At 42.1% G+C, this 18,161-nt stretch overlaps 1 protein-coding gene across 4 annotated transcripts; it reads left to right on the forward strand.

Moving 5' to 3' along the window:
- Nucleotides 1-535: 535 nt before the first annotated feature.
- Nucleotides 536-16,672, forward strand: MIER3 (MIER family member 3). Of its 4 annotated transcripts, none has more exons than XM_072135635.1 (13): nucleotides 536-662; nucleotides 3,456-3,480; nucleotides 7,453-7,598; nucleotides 7,928-8,062; nucleotides 8,511-8,631; nucleotides 9,553-9,638; nucleotides 9,722-9,794; nucleotides 9,887-10,032; nucleotides 10,455-10,533; nucleotides 11,229-11,323; nucleotides 11,583-11,710; nucleotides 12,394-12,539; nucleotides 12,624-16,672. In XM_072135635.1, the coding sequence occupies exons 1-13, from the start codon at nucleotides 654-656 to the stop codon at nucleotides 13,070-13,072; spliced, it is 1,638 nt and encodes a 545-aa protein (XP_071991736.1). In that variant the 5' UTR covers nucleotides 536-653; the 3' UTR covers nucleotides 13,073-16,672. The 4 variants fall into 4 exon arrangements, with proteins under 4 accessions (XP_071991736.1, XP_071991708.1, XP_071991716.1 ...); XM_072135615.1 differs by adding an exon at nucleotides 6,401-6,457 and having other exon boundaries at nucleotides 554-662; nucleotides 12,394-16,672; XM_072135625.1 differs by lacking the exon at nucleotides 536-662 and adding exons at nucleotides 818-841; nucleotides 6,401-6,457 and having other exon boundaries at nucleotides 12,394-16,672.
- The last annotated feature ends 1,489 nt before the right edge of the window (nucleotides 16,673-18,161 follow it).

An 18,161-nucleotide genomic window follows, 5' to 3' on the forward strand; every position in this document is an offset into this window, starting at 1 on the left:
TAATATTTGAGTATATGCGAAACTATAAGGTAATATTTTAGTATATACCGTAATATACTGTCAGGTAATATATTGGTATATATTATACTCATACAGTGAGGTAATATTTTGGTTTATGCTAAACTATGAGGTAATATATTGGTATCTAATATACTATGAGGTAATATTTTGGTATATGATATACAGTGAGGTAATATTTTGGTTTATGCTAAACTATGAGGTAATATATTGGTATATAATATACAGTGAGGCAATATTTTGGCAAATGATATACTATGAGGTAATATTTTGGTATAGGATATACTATGAGGTAATATGTTGGTATATGATATACTGTGAGGTGATAAATCGGTATCTAATATTCTGTGCGGTAATATTTTTGTAGGTAATATACTTTGAGGTGATATATCGGTGTATACACATGATATTTGGGTGTATCACGCATCTCCCCAGGCCGCCCGCTTTATGACAACATGATGTAGTCTAGGAGCGGGCTATGGCCGTGTCACTCCTCCCCCACCTGGTCCACAGCCCCAGGCCCCGCCCTCTGCTCTGAGCCGCCGGACACCTCTGGCTGGGCGCTCTATGATTGGCTCTCACTCTTCATCCGGGTACTTTGCGCAGTTGCAGCTCGTTCGCCTAGAGGTACCAATATGGCGGAGGTAAGGAGGAAAACCGGGCCGGAGCGGGGGGAGGGACGATTCAGACGGAAATCCCGGGCTCTACGGCCTTGGAAACCGGACTAATAACCCCGTAATCGCTTCCTCACAACTCCATCCGCCGCTGGAGGCAGGCAGGGGCCGGGAGCGCCGCTCTGAGCCGAGAAAATCGTCTCTAGGCCGTGGGTGGGAGCGGACTGTCCGGGGTGGGGGGAGGGACCCGGGACGGAGAGGCGGCGGCCGGAGCCAGTGGCTTCCGGTGCGAATTGGCCGATGACGGAGATCGGTGTAACGGAGTGTAATGGTTGCCTGATAGGGGCCCATAATCCCCCGGGGACCCCCCTATGTGCCCCTGCCCCCCGGGGACCCCCCTATGTGCCCCTGCCCCCCGGGGACCCCCCTATGTGCCCCTGCCCCCCGGGGACCCCCCTATGTGCCCCTGCCCCCCGGGGACCCCCCTATGTGCCCCTGCCCCCCGGGGACCCACCTATGTGCCCCTGAATTTTTTGCAGCTTAGACCCCAAAACTCTTGATATTTATACGGTATAATTGTATGTAGGAAAGTTATTCTAGTTATGTTACAGCTCCGAGTACAGAGCCACATCTGCTATACAGGTGCATAACAGGCTGCTTGATATTGGATCACTTTGGTAATAATACAGCAGGATCACACACACTTTTATATACACATAGTTATACTGTGGGAAGCGGAGGTCTAAATAGCGGCATCGCAAACCTGTATTCTGTCGTGTTCTCCTGAATAAGATAAAAATGTAATCCTTTTGAAGGAGCAGCATTACACCTGTTTAGAGGTTGTGTTTGGTATTATAGCTCAAGTTCATTACATGAAATGGGACTTAGTTGTAATACCAGGCATAACCTGTAAGCAGGTGTAGCGTTTTAAAGGAGCTCTGAAAATTAAAATAACTTAAAGGGGCTTTTCCCACAAATGGGATAGGTCCTAACTTGCTGATTAGTGGGGGTCTCAGTGGTGAGACCCCCACAGATCGCAAAAACGAGGGGTATGCGGAACCCCTCGTCGCTCCATCAGACTAATGGAGCAGACGGCAACTCGTGACCGTTCGGATCCAATAATCTCTATGGAGCTGATCTCCATCGGCTTCATAGAGATTAATGGAGCAGAACGATCATGCACATCCGTCTGCTCCTTTAGTCTGACGTAGCAACGTGGGGTCAGACTGAGGTATGTGGGACCCCTCGTTTTCACGATCTGTGGAGGTCTCAGCACTGAGACCCAAATTGGTCAGCAAGTTAGGTCCTATCCACAGGATCGGGCCTAACTTTAGTTTGTGGGAAAACCTCTTTAAAGGAAACCTACCACTTGTAGTGGCAGGTTTCCGATGGCAATACCGGGCACCAGCTCAGGGTGAGCTGGTGCCGGAGCTTATTTTAGTTAGTGTTTTAAACCGCGGTATCGCGGTTTAAAACACTCTTTAAGCTTTATAGCCGGCGCAGGCAGGTACGCGCTCGGCGCTTACCGTGCACGCGGCTACATAGGAAGTGAATGTGAGCCGCGCGCACGGTAAGCGCGAGCGCGTACCTGCCTGCGCCGGCTATAACGTTTAAAAAGTGTTTTAAACCGCGATACAGCGGTTTAAAACACTAACTAAAATAAGCTCCGGCACCAGCTCACCCTGAGCTGGTGCCCTTTATTTCCATCGGAAACCTGCCACTACAAGTGGTAGGTTTCCTTTAAATGATTGTAGCTGACATCCAGTTCACATCTCCATTAGGTCTCCAGCTATTGTGAGCCAAAACCAGGAGTGATTGAGTCCACTGAACAGGTGCAAGCAAGTCTTTCCACTATACCTCAACTTCATGTATCCGATGGAAAGACTTGCACCTGTTGTATGTGTGTTCCATCACTCCTGGTTTTGGCTCTAAGTAACTGAAGAACAAATGGAGATGTAAACTGGCGCATAGCTGTTATGTTGTGGAATGGTCATACCACCCACAACCAGTACACAGGTGCGATGCTGTGTTCTTGGAATAAAATTTGCCATGTTCTTCTAATATTGGCCAACTCCTCTAAGGAGCTTTGATTTTAATAATATAAACTAATAAACTATGACTAAAATATTGATATTCTATCCTTTTCATGGACAATCTGTATCAGATCAATGGGAGTTCTAAGCCCGGAACCACCAGTTGTTGGCTTTATAAAGCAGCAGTTGAGCTCCAGTGAGCGCTGTTTTTACTCCCCTGTGACAACTTTTCTATCGGTCACGTGACCATGTTGCAGCTCAGTCCCATTGAACGGAGCTGTATTGTAATATCAAGTATAGCAACTGCGTAAGTAAAAAGGCTGCAGCGTTGTCTTAAAGTGATTTTCCCACAAAGCAAGTTAGGCAATATACACTGGAAAGGGCCTTGCTTGCTCAGTGATGGGAACCTCAAAGATCACGAGAAAGGGGGCAGAGCAGCTCACGGAGCCTGCAAAGTACGGCTGCTCTGCTCATCTCCCCTTTCACACTGCATTCTATTCAAAAGCTACTTGATGGCAGTACCAGTGTTGATACCTAGCAATCTCCAATTGATGCCGTACCTTTTAAGACTCATTCCTGGTTAGAAAGAGGTTTGCTTTTCCTCCTAATTGGCGATTCCTCCCTGCAGATCTACATTTGTTGATTATTTCTAGACCTGCCTCTGAGGAACCAAGAAATGTGGAAGTTAATCTCAATAGAAGCTCTTCTTTGCCCTTTTGTTTATGTGTGTTATGTACGTAGACTGCAGAATTCTTCTGACTTGTCTCTTTTCTGTTTTTTTTTCTTTTAGGCTTCGTTTGGCAGTTCGAGCCCAGGTTGGTTGCGTTTTATTACCTACTGAGCATCACTTCTCCCTGGCTGGCTGAGGAGTTAGTAGCAGCCAGGACAGATGACGTGTTAGGGCCCACTGCTGTCACCGACTTTTATAATAGAAGTAATGATGTGCATGAGGAAGTGGAGGTTTTACTGATAAGTCATCAGTTTGCGTTAATTGTTCCTGTAATGGAGCACAGTATAATATGTATATGTATCTACACAGTTTTAAACTCCAACCTTGGGTATGATACATTCTCCATGGCTGCATAATATGTATTTGTCATTAGATAGAGAACACTTTTCTTTCTAGCAAAATGCCTAGTCAATCTACCATTTCACAGAACATTTACAAGCAGCACGACATAGTATGTTAGCCTTTTGCATTGTGCAGCTCCTAAAAATTTTGCTACCACAATATTAGTGAATTATATGTAATTTAAGGGGCTCTTTCTCTCCGTCTCTAGGTGACCAACGTACACATCTTTTCACTAGTTAGTTGTTATCTGGAACTGGAGGCTAGATGTCTGTTTGGTTTTGCGGCACTGCCAGCTGCCTCTGGGTCCACATGGGGATTAACTTCTGTAACATGAATAATTATTTGTAAAGGCCTGTTAATATGCAGCTAGGATAACATAATGATGACAACAAGACTTTCTCTATGTGAGAATGAAAAAAGGACTTGCAGGCTTTCTCTCCTCATAGTAGTTAAAAAGATGACTCCCCAGTTACTATTCTTCTATTTTTTGATACCTTCTGAAAGGAGACCTGGCTAAGCTGCTTTAAAGGAAACCTACCACTTGTAGTGGCAGGTTTCCGATGGCAATACCGGGCACCAGCTCAGGGTGAGCTGGTGCCGGAGCTTATTTTTGTTAGTGTTTTAAACCGCGGTATCTCGGTTTAAAACACTTTTTAAACTTTATAGCCGGCGCAGGGAGGTACGCGCTCGGCGCTTACCATGCGCGCGGCTCTCATTCACTTCCTATGTAGCCGCGCGCATGGTAAGCGCCGAGCGCGTACTTGCCTGCGCCGGCTATAAAGTTTAAAAAGTGTTTTAAACCGCGATACCGCGGTTTAAAACACTAACAAAAATAAGCTCCGGCACCAGCTCACCCTGAGCTGGTGCTCGGTATTGCCATCTGAAACCTGCCACTTCAAGTGGTAGGTTTCCTTTAATCATTTTTTAGGGAGTTGCTGATTTCCCAAAATGAAGGCACATTAAAACAGCAGACGTGTTATAAAATGAGTTATCTGATCTAATATAGGTTTTCATGTGTTCCTGCTTAATTTAATACTATGGAAGGAAATGTCTTCTTGTTACAGACTCCTAAATCTGCATAAACCTCTTCATAATCTAAACCAAAAGGAAACCTAAAGTTAAATCTTAAAAAAGTTATGAGGTTCTCAGAACTGGAGCTATGCGATATCTGGGATTTCTGCTTTGCACTGTCTAAAATACAAGAATAAGAATTCAATATGCCAATGAATGTATCTTTAAATAGTTCATGTCCCCAAAACACCAAAATATTGCAAATATAATGCAAAGTATTTTGTATCTGCTTTTTTTTTCTGTCCTTTTACCTTTCTTTTTTGCATGCGGTTTGTCCAGGCGTATTTCCCCTCTCAGGTCACTTGTGAAGAGACTAAACTGCATACATGGTGTAGATCCTAAAGCAACTATATGGAAACCTGCCAATAGAATGCAAGGGTCTAATTAATGGAACTGGTGTGCACCTGTTTCTCTCCACAATATGTCCAAGAAGGAGGATATGCCTCCTGATCTTCAATACCTCTAAATAGTTAGAAATATTACTTGTGTATTTAATGTAAGACTGGGTAAAAAATAGGTTTCTTAGTGCTGGACTAGGGGTTTTCCAGCTAAGACTATTGATGACCTATCCTAAAGATACATCTTCAATATAATATTGTTGGTGGTCCAGCACCCCCACAAGCTGTTCTTAGAAGCTGTAACACAGAGCTGGCACCATTCACTGTGTAATGGCTAAACTGAGTGGTCTGACCACTGCTCAGAAAATGGTGCATGTCTGTTTCCTGCTCAGTGCTTATGGTTCAGCTTCTGAGAACGGCTGATCTGGCAGGGAGCCTAGTGTTGGACCCCCTCATATATATGGACAATCTATAAAGCGGGTATGTAACCTACCTTTTTATCCAGTGAATCTGCTTCTCTAATCTTTACCTGGAGTGTTCCTATAATTCTCCTGACAGGAGTTGTTATCTTTGAGTTTTTATGTATTAGTGAAGGTAGATCGGAAAAGCAAAATGCATCAGCGGTTTGAGTATTGCATTAACAGCATGGTGAATACAGCACATGACCAAAACTGGTGGAACAGATGCCACTTACTCCCCTATGAACACCAAGATCCTAGAAGTAACCTGCCGCTGTCTGCTTTTCACAGTGTGGTGGTGGGGAACAAATGAGCCCCAAGGAACTTGCAGTATATGGAACATTTCAATCTAGATGTTATTTTTATTTACCTTTCAACATAATTTAGGAAATGGCACCAGTCCCACTTGGCACAGAAGTATTGCTCTTAGTATAGTCTCTTGAGCATCTTTCACACAGTTATATTTGTAAGCCAAATCCTGGCAGAAGGACAGATCTCTACAAGGTCTTTTACTTATGGTTTTGGCTCACAAATCCTGATCACTATGTGGTGAAGCCTCGAGGTATAACCCTTTTTTTATAATTTAAATTATAAGCTGCCATCCATAAAAAGTTGTCTAAACCAAACTTAACATCGAGAAAAAGGCTTCCATCCCGCAGTAATGACCAGCATGTCAGGCAGGGTGTCCCCTCCTTAGATGCTACAGTCAGGTCTTGCATGTGGGAGTCAGCAGAACTTAGAAACATATTGTGAGTCTCGAAAATACTGTTTTTATTTCAATTTTTCTCTGAAATAGATAACTGAAGCATATCACAATGAAATATTCAATCAGAATGACACAGAGAAAGTAAAGGTAATTTGTCAAACATTTTTTTTTTTTTCCTTTTTTTAAATGCTTAAGTGAGACTGGTGCAACAAGAAATGGGGATGGCCAGTGCCAAAAAAAAAAAAAAAAAAAGGGGGTGAACCGCAATATCTACATCATGCGTGAAGGGATAGCTGTGTGGTTATATTTTGACTTGCAGGCTTATTTTATTTTGTTGGTGCATCTGGTGTTTCATAAAGAAAAAAAAAAGTAATGGTGGAGCCTTACTTCAGCACATAAGACGGGTATGTATGTGGCAACAAAACCCTGACGTGAAAAAAAGCCCATTACTTTTGGGGGGAAAAACCTTTTTGGACTTGCGCGTTTGCAGACTACTGTATGGGGCTCCCGAGCACAGGCACAAACTTCTCCATTGGCTATTATGACTGCAGTCTAATATCTGTACCGGCTTCTCTTGATCAGGATGGACCTTGCAAAGGTCGGCAGAACCTGATGTCTACGGTTACACTTGTGTATATTATGGGATCCTTAGTCTCCTCATAGACATCATGGTCCTGGACTTTATTATCATGAATCTTCCTCTGATCCTTTGTGCCTCTTGGGCTTGGAAGTATCATGGATGACCCCCTCATCCTGACAACCCAGAGCACATGCTGCATGGTCAGGCAGGTGGCTAGCATACTCCTTACATACTTGTATGATAATATCTGTGTGTTGGACAACAGCTCAATTGCAGCAGCATCCCTTTGCATCTGCGACCCTTTTTAAGAAACAACTTTTTAAGCATTTTATCTTTTTTTTGTTTTTATGATAAATATATCCAATTTTGAGAACTAGATCTTGGACGCTTGGTATACTGTGCAATGATTTTATGGTGTTATGTACATTTTGGTCTTTAGCAGGTCTGCTATATTTCTGTTAGACGTTTTAATTTTCAGGCTGTTTTTCACATTTTTGTTTATTGTTGAAAGGATTTGCTTATTCCTCTTTGTTAAATGCAATATTTCCCTTCTATCTTTCAGTCGGCTCTCTGTCATCTGAAGATCATGACTTTGACCCTACGGCTGAAATGTTGGTGTATGACTATGATGATGAGAGAACACTTGAAGAGGAAGAAATGAAGGAGGACGGAAAAAATTTCAACTCCGAAATTGAAGATTTGGAAAAGGTGGGAAATTACGGTCAGAGTCGATGATGACCTCCTGTGCAGATCTTAAGAAACCAGGCTAAACAATTTGTGTGCATCATTCTGTTGTTCAACTTATATGTTGCGGGCCACAAGTGTTTTCACCGGCACACGGGTGGGCTAGTCCGACCCTGTGTACAGACAATATTTTTAATCTCATTGATTGTTAGCGATACTGCTTACTCAAACGGATAGAAAAGTTGCTGTAAAAACTTATGTAAAGCTCCCATGTGTGACTTAAAGTGTTTAATATAAAGAGCTTACTTTGTGAGGTTTAATAAATGTTACTTAATCCGATACTATTTCAACAGGAAGGAAACATGCCTTTGGAGGACTTGCTAGCAATTTACGTATATGAGCCCGCAGATCCTGTATTGGCCGCATCCAGTGCGGGGAGCTCCCCAAGTGAGCTGGCTGATGAGCTGCCAGACATGACGCTGGATAAAGTGAGTGGATTACTTTCATAAAAATTTTCAGCCATCCCAGGTTTCCTAGAAAATAAGTGTCTTATATTAATTCTTGCTCTTAAAGAGGCGCTAGGTCTTATTTTCGGGGGATGTCTTATTTTTCCATGAACAAGAATTCATATTTTTCCCCCATGTCGCAACCTCTTGCAGCATCTAAAAGATGCCAATGCTTATGTATGGTGCAGGGAAGGGGGAGCTACTGAAATAACTGCTGCTAGGTTATTTTAAGGGGAGGCCTTATATTTCTACGCTTGAACAAAATTGCACCAGGTCTTGTTTTCCCTAAAATAGGACATCCCCCGAAAATAAGGTAGTTAAATGCCATCAGGTCAATGAAGACCTACATCAGTATTTTTTACACTTAACATGTTAAATATGTCTATGAATAGTCTGACACTTTGTTTTTTTGTTTTTTCCCTTATTTTAGGAGGAAATTGCAAAGGATCTTCTTTCCGGTGATGATGAAGAAACGCAATCATCTGCTGATGACTTGACACCATCTGTGACCTCACACGAAGCAACAGACTTCTTTCCTCGCCCCTTAAGATGTAAGTGAAAACCAGTTTAAATTGTGTTCTCCAAAGAACTTTGTCATTAAAATCTGATGCACTCAGAATAGGAGGCTGCTTAATAGTTGTTAAGACTTCTTCAGATCAACCGATTTGGTCTCTAAAATAGTATGTCCAGGGCATATTTCTCAGATTAATTTCCACCTCAGGGTCATGCAGGACTTCAAACATTTATAGTTCCCCATGATACAAGAGGTCCATGCCAGATTACTGTACAGTTCTAGGTACATGGGATGGTTAACCTGCAGGGAGGCAGTGGCTTTTTGCATCATAGATAACTCCTGAGGCAGCATCAGAAATATATGACCAGACCACATACAATTCTAAATAACCCAAATATATCAGAGTACAAAGGGGTAATCCCATAAAGGCTAACAGGATAACAAAATAACACATTCTATAATTCCCTGTTGTAAACAAAAATGCAGCATTTCACAGATGGAGACAGATTGGAATTATATCAGTTGCCCTGGCATCGGACCGTGAATCTTCTATGGTCGGTTAAGGCAGATTCTTCTCATGAATAGCTTCTCCTGTCTGCACAATGCAGTGTAATCTCTGCCCTTCCCACCTCCATTAAGACACACTCATACACAGACACTTGCTGCCTGCAAGCAGTTGCTTGCACAGACTTGCTCTACAAGCTACAGGCAAGAGAAGGTCTTTATAGCAGGGCAAGGAGTTATAGCAGAGCTGACAGTGTGTGTTATAGGTGAGTTAGCAGGATGTCATTGTGTTTTCTATGTCAGATACTAGTGAATGTTCAGAAGTTAAATGAGATAAATCATGTACTCTGATATACTCACTAGGGGGTTAAAATTTGAGAACTTTTGTGGGCAAATCCTTTTAAGGTATTCCAGACATTGACATGTAAGATGAATGCCTTTTTACTATGTGCAGCAAACACTGCGTGTGATGGCGATAGGGAGTCGGAAAGCGAATATTTGGAAACGGACTTCGGGAATTCTTCAGAGGACTTAAGAAAGGTAAAATTCGAGACTTGAAAGCTTAATCGTTACTTTTGTTGTGGTTATGTGATGAATGCTGATTTCTTTACATTATAATGTAGGAAATAATGATCGGTCCACATCATCAGGCAGACATCCCACCTTATCAGGGACACTACATAGCAGATTTATCAGGTAAGTGCCACCATCGAAAGCTGCCAGCACTGTGCCATCATGTCGGGTGTGTAGTTTTTGTACTTATTGTATATTGCCTCCAATATTTGCAGCTTATGAGTATGAAGATCAGTTAGTTTGGAGTCCAGATGGCCTTCCAGAAAGGGAAGTGGAAGAATATCTTTTGGAAACCAGAGTTGCGAACAAGAGGTTCTTGGACAGGGTCTCTGATGGGATGCTCATTAAGGATGATGAACAGGTAAGTGTGTGTGATGCTACTGACAATGTAACACATCGTGTGTGTGTGTGTGTGTGTGTGTGTGTGGCGAAAGGTCTTAATAATATAATGATATTCCTTGTGGACTTGTCAAACCTGGGTCCTGATGCACACACTGACTATTCAGACTGTGCTGTGGCGCTCCATTTCTGCAAATAATATTGCTGTATTGTAATGATTATTTCTGTATTGTCCCTGGTAGATGGCAGGACTGCCTGTAGCATATATAAATGATTAACTCCCAGAAGAGTGTTCAGTAGGCGGTTTACTGACCAAATACCGTGATACGGCTAAGACCTTAGGGGATACAAAATAACGAAATTTGTAAATGGGTTTTTGACTATTGTTCTCAGTAATGCCCCAGTCTTTTTTGATGTTAACACGCTTTTTTGTTTTTTTTCCAGGCTTTGCACGAACTCTTTAAATGTCGATATAATACTCGCGAGGCAATGGGGAGGTTCTGCAGTAGAAGAATGTTAAATGGTAATATTTCCATTCTGTTTGGTTGCATGTAGAATATGAGATGACTGCTCTGAGCAGCTTTAGTTTAGTTATCTCCTAGGGTGAAATGAACATGGAAGAAATCACCTGTTCATCTGCCGTTATACTAGTAAGCGCACGTGTCCTTGTGTCCTAATGTGAGGAGGAGGATAGAAACAAGTAGAAGAAGTAGAGCCCAGCATCCTCAGCCAGGCTACTCCTTCCCGGAAGGGATAAGGTGCACGGATGGCATGTTTGCCTTTGTGAAAATGTGATTGTGAAATTGAAGCCTCTTTCCTGAGCAGTCTAAGCTGAATTTTGCAATGTGTATGTAACAGAAAGTAAAATGTGTTTTTGCTTTCATGCAGGAAGAGTCTTTAATCCTTATTTATCTGCAGGGCTTAGTGATATCTGCCATCCAGAAGACACAGAGAAAGAGATATTCATTACAAGTTCTATTAAGACATTGGAACGCCTTTTCTTGGTGTTCAGTCCATCAGTAATGATTTGGCAGTACTACCACAATGCTCTGCCGCCTATATAGACACAAATATAACAAGCATAGAAGGTAAAAGCAATACCACAAAGATCAAGTTGCTAAAATAGATTAGCAGCAAAACAATAAACAAATTGTTATAATAATGTGATCGCTCAGAAGTTCTCCCACCCGATGCTGACTTTCTGTTTGTGACCTTCAGATGATTCCAGGCCTTGGACAGAGGACGAATGTAGAAACTTTGAACACGCACTTGTAATACATGGGAAGGATTTTCATCTAATACAGAAAAACAAGGTAACCACAGATCATGGGGAACAGCAACCTTTTTATTCTATTAATTTGGCTCCCCTTCACAATGACTAAAATATGAATGCTGGGAAACTTGAAATGAAATTTTATCCCTTGGGTTAAGAGGGTTTCATTTACCCTTTGCATCACTTTCCAGGTTGCTTGCATTTTTCATAGTGTTTTTTTTTTTTTTCCATATACAATAATAGTTGCATTACAGCATTAATGTTGCAGAATGTTTTATAGCTGAATCACCTAATTTCAGGTGAGGACCCGGACAGTTGCGGAATGTGTTGCGTTCTACTACATCTGGAAGAAGTCTGAGCGATATGATACTTTTGCCCAGCAAACAAGGTTTGGAAAGAAGAGATATCACCATCACCCCGGAGTAACGTGAGTTCTGTTCACTTGAGTGCTACTTTGGGAACCTTTTCTAAATGAACTAATCTTAGGTTTTCATTCCCAGAAAGTGGAGTAGATTCTAACTAGTGAATGGGGTTATGAGAATGGCCATGTGGTCGTGTGGTAAAACTTGTCACAATATTACAGCAGCCTGTCACAGCTTTATACTGTTTAAAAATCAATCTGCTAAGGGTTGACAAGCAATTTTTCTTGCAGTACCTAACCCCAGAGGGTCCAAATTAAAGAGGAAAGGGAGGGGGGAGAGGAAAGGGGCAAAAGAAAGAAGGGAAACTTTTGCTTTGTTCCACCCCCACCCTCTTTCGTCTGGCTTTCCTGACTGGTGGGTACTTAACCCCAAGCATTAGATTGTGAGCCTCATTGGGGACCAGGACCAATTTGGAAGCTCTGTGCAGTGCTGCTTAATATGTGTGCGCTATATAAATAAAGGAGTTATTATTATTCCGTTTTTGCAATACTTCCCAGTTCTTCCCATGTACTGCAACTAGTCATAACGGGCAGGTTTGGGGAAAAAAACTTTGTGTAAACCTTTAGACACTATAGTTGGTAATGGGTTTTTTTTTCTCATCTCATGGGTGCAGCCACCTAAATACAGAAAACTTGTTGAGGTTTCAAGGACTTTAGGATTAACCCTTTGTACTTTTTTTCTTGTCCAGGGATTATATGGATCGATTAGTAGATGAAGCGGAGGTTATGGGAGGACCGGTGAATCAATCAGCCTTAACCTGCCAAAACAGATCAGATTCCATTGCTGACCCCCAACTCAACTTGCTGAACTCCATCACTGGAAATGATCTGACAGGTGAGGCCATCCTAGGAATTCATGACCCCGTCCAGCTGACCCATCCGCAGGTGGTTTACCACACTTTCCGGCCTTCTCTTTCAGCACTGACCCACAGTGTAACCTGCAATAACCCAGATGTAAACTGTTTGAATGATGGCTTCTCAGCATTGGACACGTTATCCCGGGGCCCAGTAAACCATGTGCCTGTTGGAAACGAAGACTTGCTGTCATTGCCCACAAATGGGGAGAGCGATTGTTTCAACTTATTTGAGACTGTATTTTATCCTTCCGATCTTAACACCGTGAGCTTATGCAATGAGGAAGTGGAGAGGCCAGCCAAGAGGATAAAAATGGGGATCTCTGTCCCGGAGTCCTTCATCAATGACGTTTCTGTAAATAACCTTGGTGTGGACTTTGAGAACCATACACACCATATCACCAGTGCCAAAATGGCTGTATCTGTGGCGGACTTTAGCAGTTTATCTGCGAACGAGACAAACAGTTTTATAAGTTCACACACACTACACCATACAGCCCTACAATCGGAGTGACTCCATCTGATGGACCTCCTAGCAGGGTCACTAAGTTCTGATCATAAACTTCGGGTTTGCTTAGTCTTTCACTGGAAGTTTGAACTTTTTTTTGCTATGACATCAGTGATGTCTTTGTATGTAAAGAACTATATCTTGATTTTGTCAAGAATTAACTTCATTTTGGTCCATTAATGTGGAAACGGACAATGTACGGCACAGTCGGGAACTCAGATTATGTTCTGGGGGAGCGGCTTCAGGCTTAACTTTTTTTCTTTTGTAAAAAAGTTTTGTTAAAATCTGTAGATAACTGAGTCTCCATCTCCAGGACCAGCACAGGTTCCAAGTCACAGATGATAGTGTGCAGCGGGAAGTCGATGTTTACAGGTACCGGCCCGATCCCTGCTTCATGTAGCATTGGTATTATTTTTGCAGGAGGTGGCGTAGTCTAATATGAACTGCACACAACACCGTGATGATGAGATCTGCACAGTTTATGCTTTGTCTACAGGAATCATGTTTTAAGATTATCCTAGAATATATACTGCCGGAGTGCATCTGTGTACTTTCCTATCATGGTGTGTTTTTTTTTTTTTTTTTTTTTTTTTACCTCCTGCTTTGTTTTTTGTTCCCTTTTGTGGTATTGCATTATTCATAAGGGGTTAACACTTTTTTTGGAAGATTGTAAAATAAATTACACATTAATCTGTGTATGTTAACGTTTCCTGATGAAGAGGATCTCTTCTGAGCTTGGCTTCTAATTCTAGAACATGCACCTGGATGCTCTCTCCAGTATACATGAGTCCAGTGGCTCGGCCTGTGCTGTCAGAGCAGTTAGGTGTTGCAGTACCACCACCCCTCCCCCATACACCAACTTCTCAAGGCATAGGATCTGTGACCCTCCAGTGCGTGTATACTGGCCGAGATGTCCATCCACCTAGTGGCTCTGATGTATGTGCCCGTTTTTACACTGCACATTTTCCATGTGCTTCCTCTGCCAAAGAGTCCTTCATGTCGCTGTCCAGTCCACTGACCCCCGAGAGCTTCACTTTCCATTGCTGCTCCAAGTAAACTGAGCGATCTTCACTATAAGCGCTGTGTCCATGGATTATTATCAGAGATTGGGGGTCAGGTATTTATTTTTCACTTACTGTGAACTGCATTTCAGATCTTATGTATTGAAGGATGTTATGTTTACACTGCGGGCTGTATGGGATCTTCCTATGGGGTCTGTAGTTCTGGTAGTCATAATGTGTTTTATATATCTGCATAGCAGCCATTTCTATGATTTGCTGGTCGTAGCCCCTCATCCCGCATGACTGAATGCTTCAAGCTGTTGCACTTTTTGGATTGACACAAGGCTTTCCCATAGCAGATGCAGTAATACTCAGTCTATCTATGCATTACTGGACTCTCACTAGAGATGAAGAGACAGTCTCTCCACTTTCTTGCCAGTAGTTTTGGTTGAACCGACACTTTACTCACTGAATAGATTTTTTTTTTTTTTTTTTAAATATATATTTCGTTTTTTGTTTCTGACCAAATTTTCTTTTTGACTTTGAAGAACATGTATTAGGCTATGGGGTTCTGATTTCTGTCCAGCTTTCCAGGCCTAGTGACAGTAGATGGTCCCCTGTTGTTGCTCTTTTTGTATGTGCGCTATATATATATATTTTTTTTCCTTTCCCTGATGTTGCTGATCGTGTGGGCCAGCGAGTGTTGAAAACTGTGAGCGAGCATTAAAACTTTACCTCTGATTATCATTGCGAGGCAATAACTGCAGCCTTTTTTTTTTTTTTCCTTTGTAAATACTTGTACATTTTCTTATCTTGGATATCTATTTCTGTAAAAATTTTGTTTTCAGATTTCCTGCGGTGTAAAGTAACATTTTTGTGCATGCAAAATGTGACAGAATGTGTACCACTATAATGTTACCCATGTAAAATAGCTATTTATTATTTTTGTAACTCTTTAAAGCTGGGCTTTCTGTTTTAAGATGTCAGACTAGCTGTTAACCCCCCTTGGCTGCTGCATTGTTATAAAGCGGGTGGTCTGCAACCTATAACTCTTAAGCTATCAGACCGGCCGCTGGTTGCAGACCCCTCTTGCACAGGGGGATGAGGTGCATTATGGACTGGCGGGTCTCCGCAGCAAGCTCTGGGGTTCCTAGAACTTCTCTGGATAATAGTACCTGTGGTGTATTCATGGAGGACACTGCTCTGTATCCTCTGCTGATATTCACTTTTCTCTCTCCCTGCTACACACAGCGGGGGTCCTCCTCCGACCACACTTGCAGCTTAAAGGAACACTCCAGTCACAGCTGATTCCTAGAATTATACCCTGTGCAGGGCCTGGAGGGAGGAGCAGGACTCTGAGGGATTCTGAATTCCCTTTGACAGAAGTGTTCCTTTAAAATTCTTCACATCAATGTTCTCTTTGCCTTTCTGAACTGAAATGTTAAAGCACAATTTTTTCTCTTGGAAACCGATGAATTCTTTGTTTTTTCTTTTTGCAGCAGTTTGTTTCATGCAGACAAACCAAATACTGTCCATATATATTTTTATAACAGAGCATCGGCCCTTTGTTTCACGGAGCAGAGGAACCTGGTCTGACTCTAGCAATACTGCAAACTGGTAGCGCGTTTATGTATGGGGCAGTCCAATTCGGTATCTCCCTCATATAACAGTAGTCATGGACATGTCTGATGGGTACGGTGCAATCCCTGAACTACGTGACTGGGGCTCATGGTCTTAAGTTTTTTTATTTTTATTTTAGGATGAGGGAGTGCACAAAAGTCGCTCTGGGGCTTAGACTTAAAAGGACATTCCATTAAATAATGCATGATGCAGGGCCTGAGGGGAGGAGCAGGACTCTTTCATTATATTCCTAGAACCTGGAGTCCTGCTCCTCCCTTCAGACGCTGCACAAGGTATAATTCAATGAATAAGCAGTGACTGGAGGTTCCTTTAAGAAAGCCTCATTAACAGTAACTGCATTGTTGTATTCTTGAACCATACACGTCTGTGCGTCTAGTGACTTGTCCGCTGATATAGGGGCTTCTTAGTGAATATCCTCAAGTCGGTAATGTAAAAAAAAAGCGATATCTGCCACTTAATCGATTTCCAGCCAGTTTGTTGTTACACGGTGTCCGTATTCCCTCCAGATCTCCCATTGCTGACCACAGACGCTAAGCGGCCGTGTGCTGGGGCGAGCGTTCATTGCCTTAAGGACTGCACCTTTAAGTTTAGTCACTTGTCATCCATAGCTGCTAAGCCTTTTACATTATTAGTCTTTTTTTTTTTTTTTTTTCTGAATTTACTTGAAGGGGTGTACAAAACGTCCTGTGTCCTCTTCTTCTGTCTGCAGTGATGAAATGTCTGTGTTGATTTTCCTTTATTCCATAGCTAATTGGCAAATGTCAGTCAATTCCCCAAAAGGGAGACTTAATTTTCGTACCCCATCCTGGCAGAAGGTTGGCGAGCCGCACCCCGGCCGCTCACAGCCTGCACCTCCTAAAAGCAATTAGAATATATTTTTTTCTAAAAAAAAAAAAAATAAATAATAATAAAAATTAATAAAAAATAAAATCCTAAAATCTTACACAATTAAATGGATTATTTACTGAATGGTGACTCTTCTTCTGGCCATGTATATTTTACTCTGTGGATATTCATGTTGTAGCACCAGGGTCTTGTCTGTTTTTATTTAGGTTTTTTTTTTTTTTTTTTCTTCCCCACTTTAAAACAAAAATAAAAACCTTATTGAAAAAAAAAAAATCCAGGAGGAACCATTAGGTGACAATCAGAACAACCTTTAGTCTCGAGGAGGTCACTGTTCATTGGTTTTAATATTTGTACATAAACACTGACTTTTTTTTTTAACATTATTTTGTAAATTTTTTTTTTCTTTTTGGTTGTATTTTAATATCTGGTGTACAGTTCCAGAAATAAAGGTCTGGAAATCTTATCCTGATCCTGTGTGTCCTGCATTTCTCTCTGATATGGAGATTATGGGAGGGGGAGGAGAAGCGAGGCATGGAGCCGAGACCCTACTGTACCCCTGTAATGTACGGTATTGGAGCTGCACCCTCTGAGTATATGACGGGTATACAGCAGCCAGGATCAGTGCCCTCTATCCCTATAAGGTTGTGCTGCCATGGCATCCTGTAAACTAGTATATAGACAGATAATAAGACCAGGTATGGCAGTGCTAGCGGACCTATGGCATGGGTTCTCTCATTTTAAGCGGCATATCCTTGGCTTCTTGGGACTTAAGGACGAGTGAAAACATTCGGGAAGGACTGGATTATCTTTGAAGGTCTTCTTGCTGGTCCCACGTTTCTAACTGCAGGGTCCAAATGTACCCTCATTCTCTCTACTGTATTGGTGTCCTCCAGGAGCTGATACAATTTGAAAGCTGTGGCAGAAGTTGACACTGCAATAAATAAGTGGGTTATGGTTGCAGTTTGGGCACTTGGTGGCTTAAGGGTTTGCCATCACAGACCTAGGGTTTTTACTAAAATATATACACACAAAAGTATTCAGTTATATCCATCCCATTAGATAGAAAGTAGATTCCTGATGGTAGATTCCAAATCCCTGCAGGGTCCCTAAACTTAATTTTTTTTTTTTAATCTAATTCTTTTAGGTTAATTATATCTATATGCAAATTAATTACAGGGGCTACTGGGCGTGGGGAGTAGAACATCTGAGATCCAAGTGAAAGGCAACTCCCTGCCCCCAGTAACCGCTGCAGATCCGCCTGCTTATTGTCTTCTGTTTGTTGGGCCTGGCAGAGGAATGGAATCTACTGCACAGAGCTCCCCTGCTGCCAGTGATGGTCGCGAAGAAGACAACAAGTGGCTAGGTGGATCTGCTGGGGCTACTTGGGGGCGGGGAGTAGCCTTTGCCCTGAAAGCTCACAGGGTCTACTCCCCACCCCCAGTAGACCATACAGTTAATTTGCAAATCTATATAATTACACTTATTTTAGTGAAAGCTAAATAAAAGATTTTTAAAAAATTACTGATCTACTAGTGTGTAAGCTGAGTTTTTCAGCACAAAAAAAATCTGCTGAAAAAAATATAACATGGAAGAGGAGACACATGGAT

The sequence above is a fragment of the Engystomops pustulosus genome, chromosome 1, assembly GCF_040894005.1.
Source record: "Engystomops pustulosus chromosome 1, aEngPut4.maternal, whole genome shotgun sequence".
NCBI lineage: Eukaryota > Metazoa > Chordata > Amphibia > Anura > Leptodactylidae > Engystomops > Engystomops pustulosus.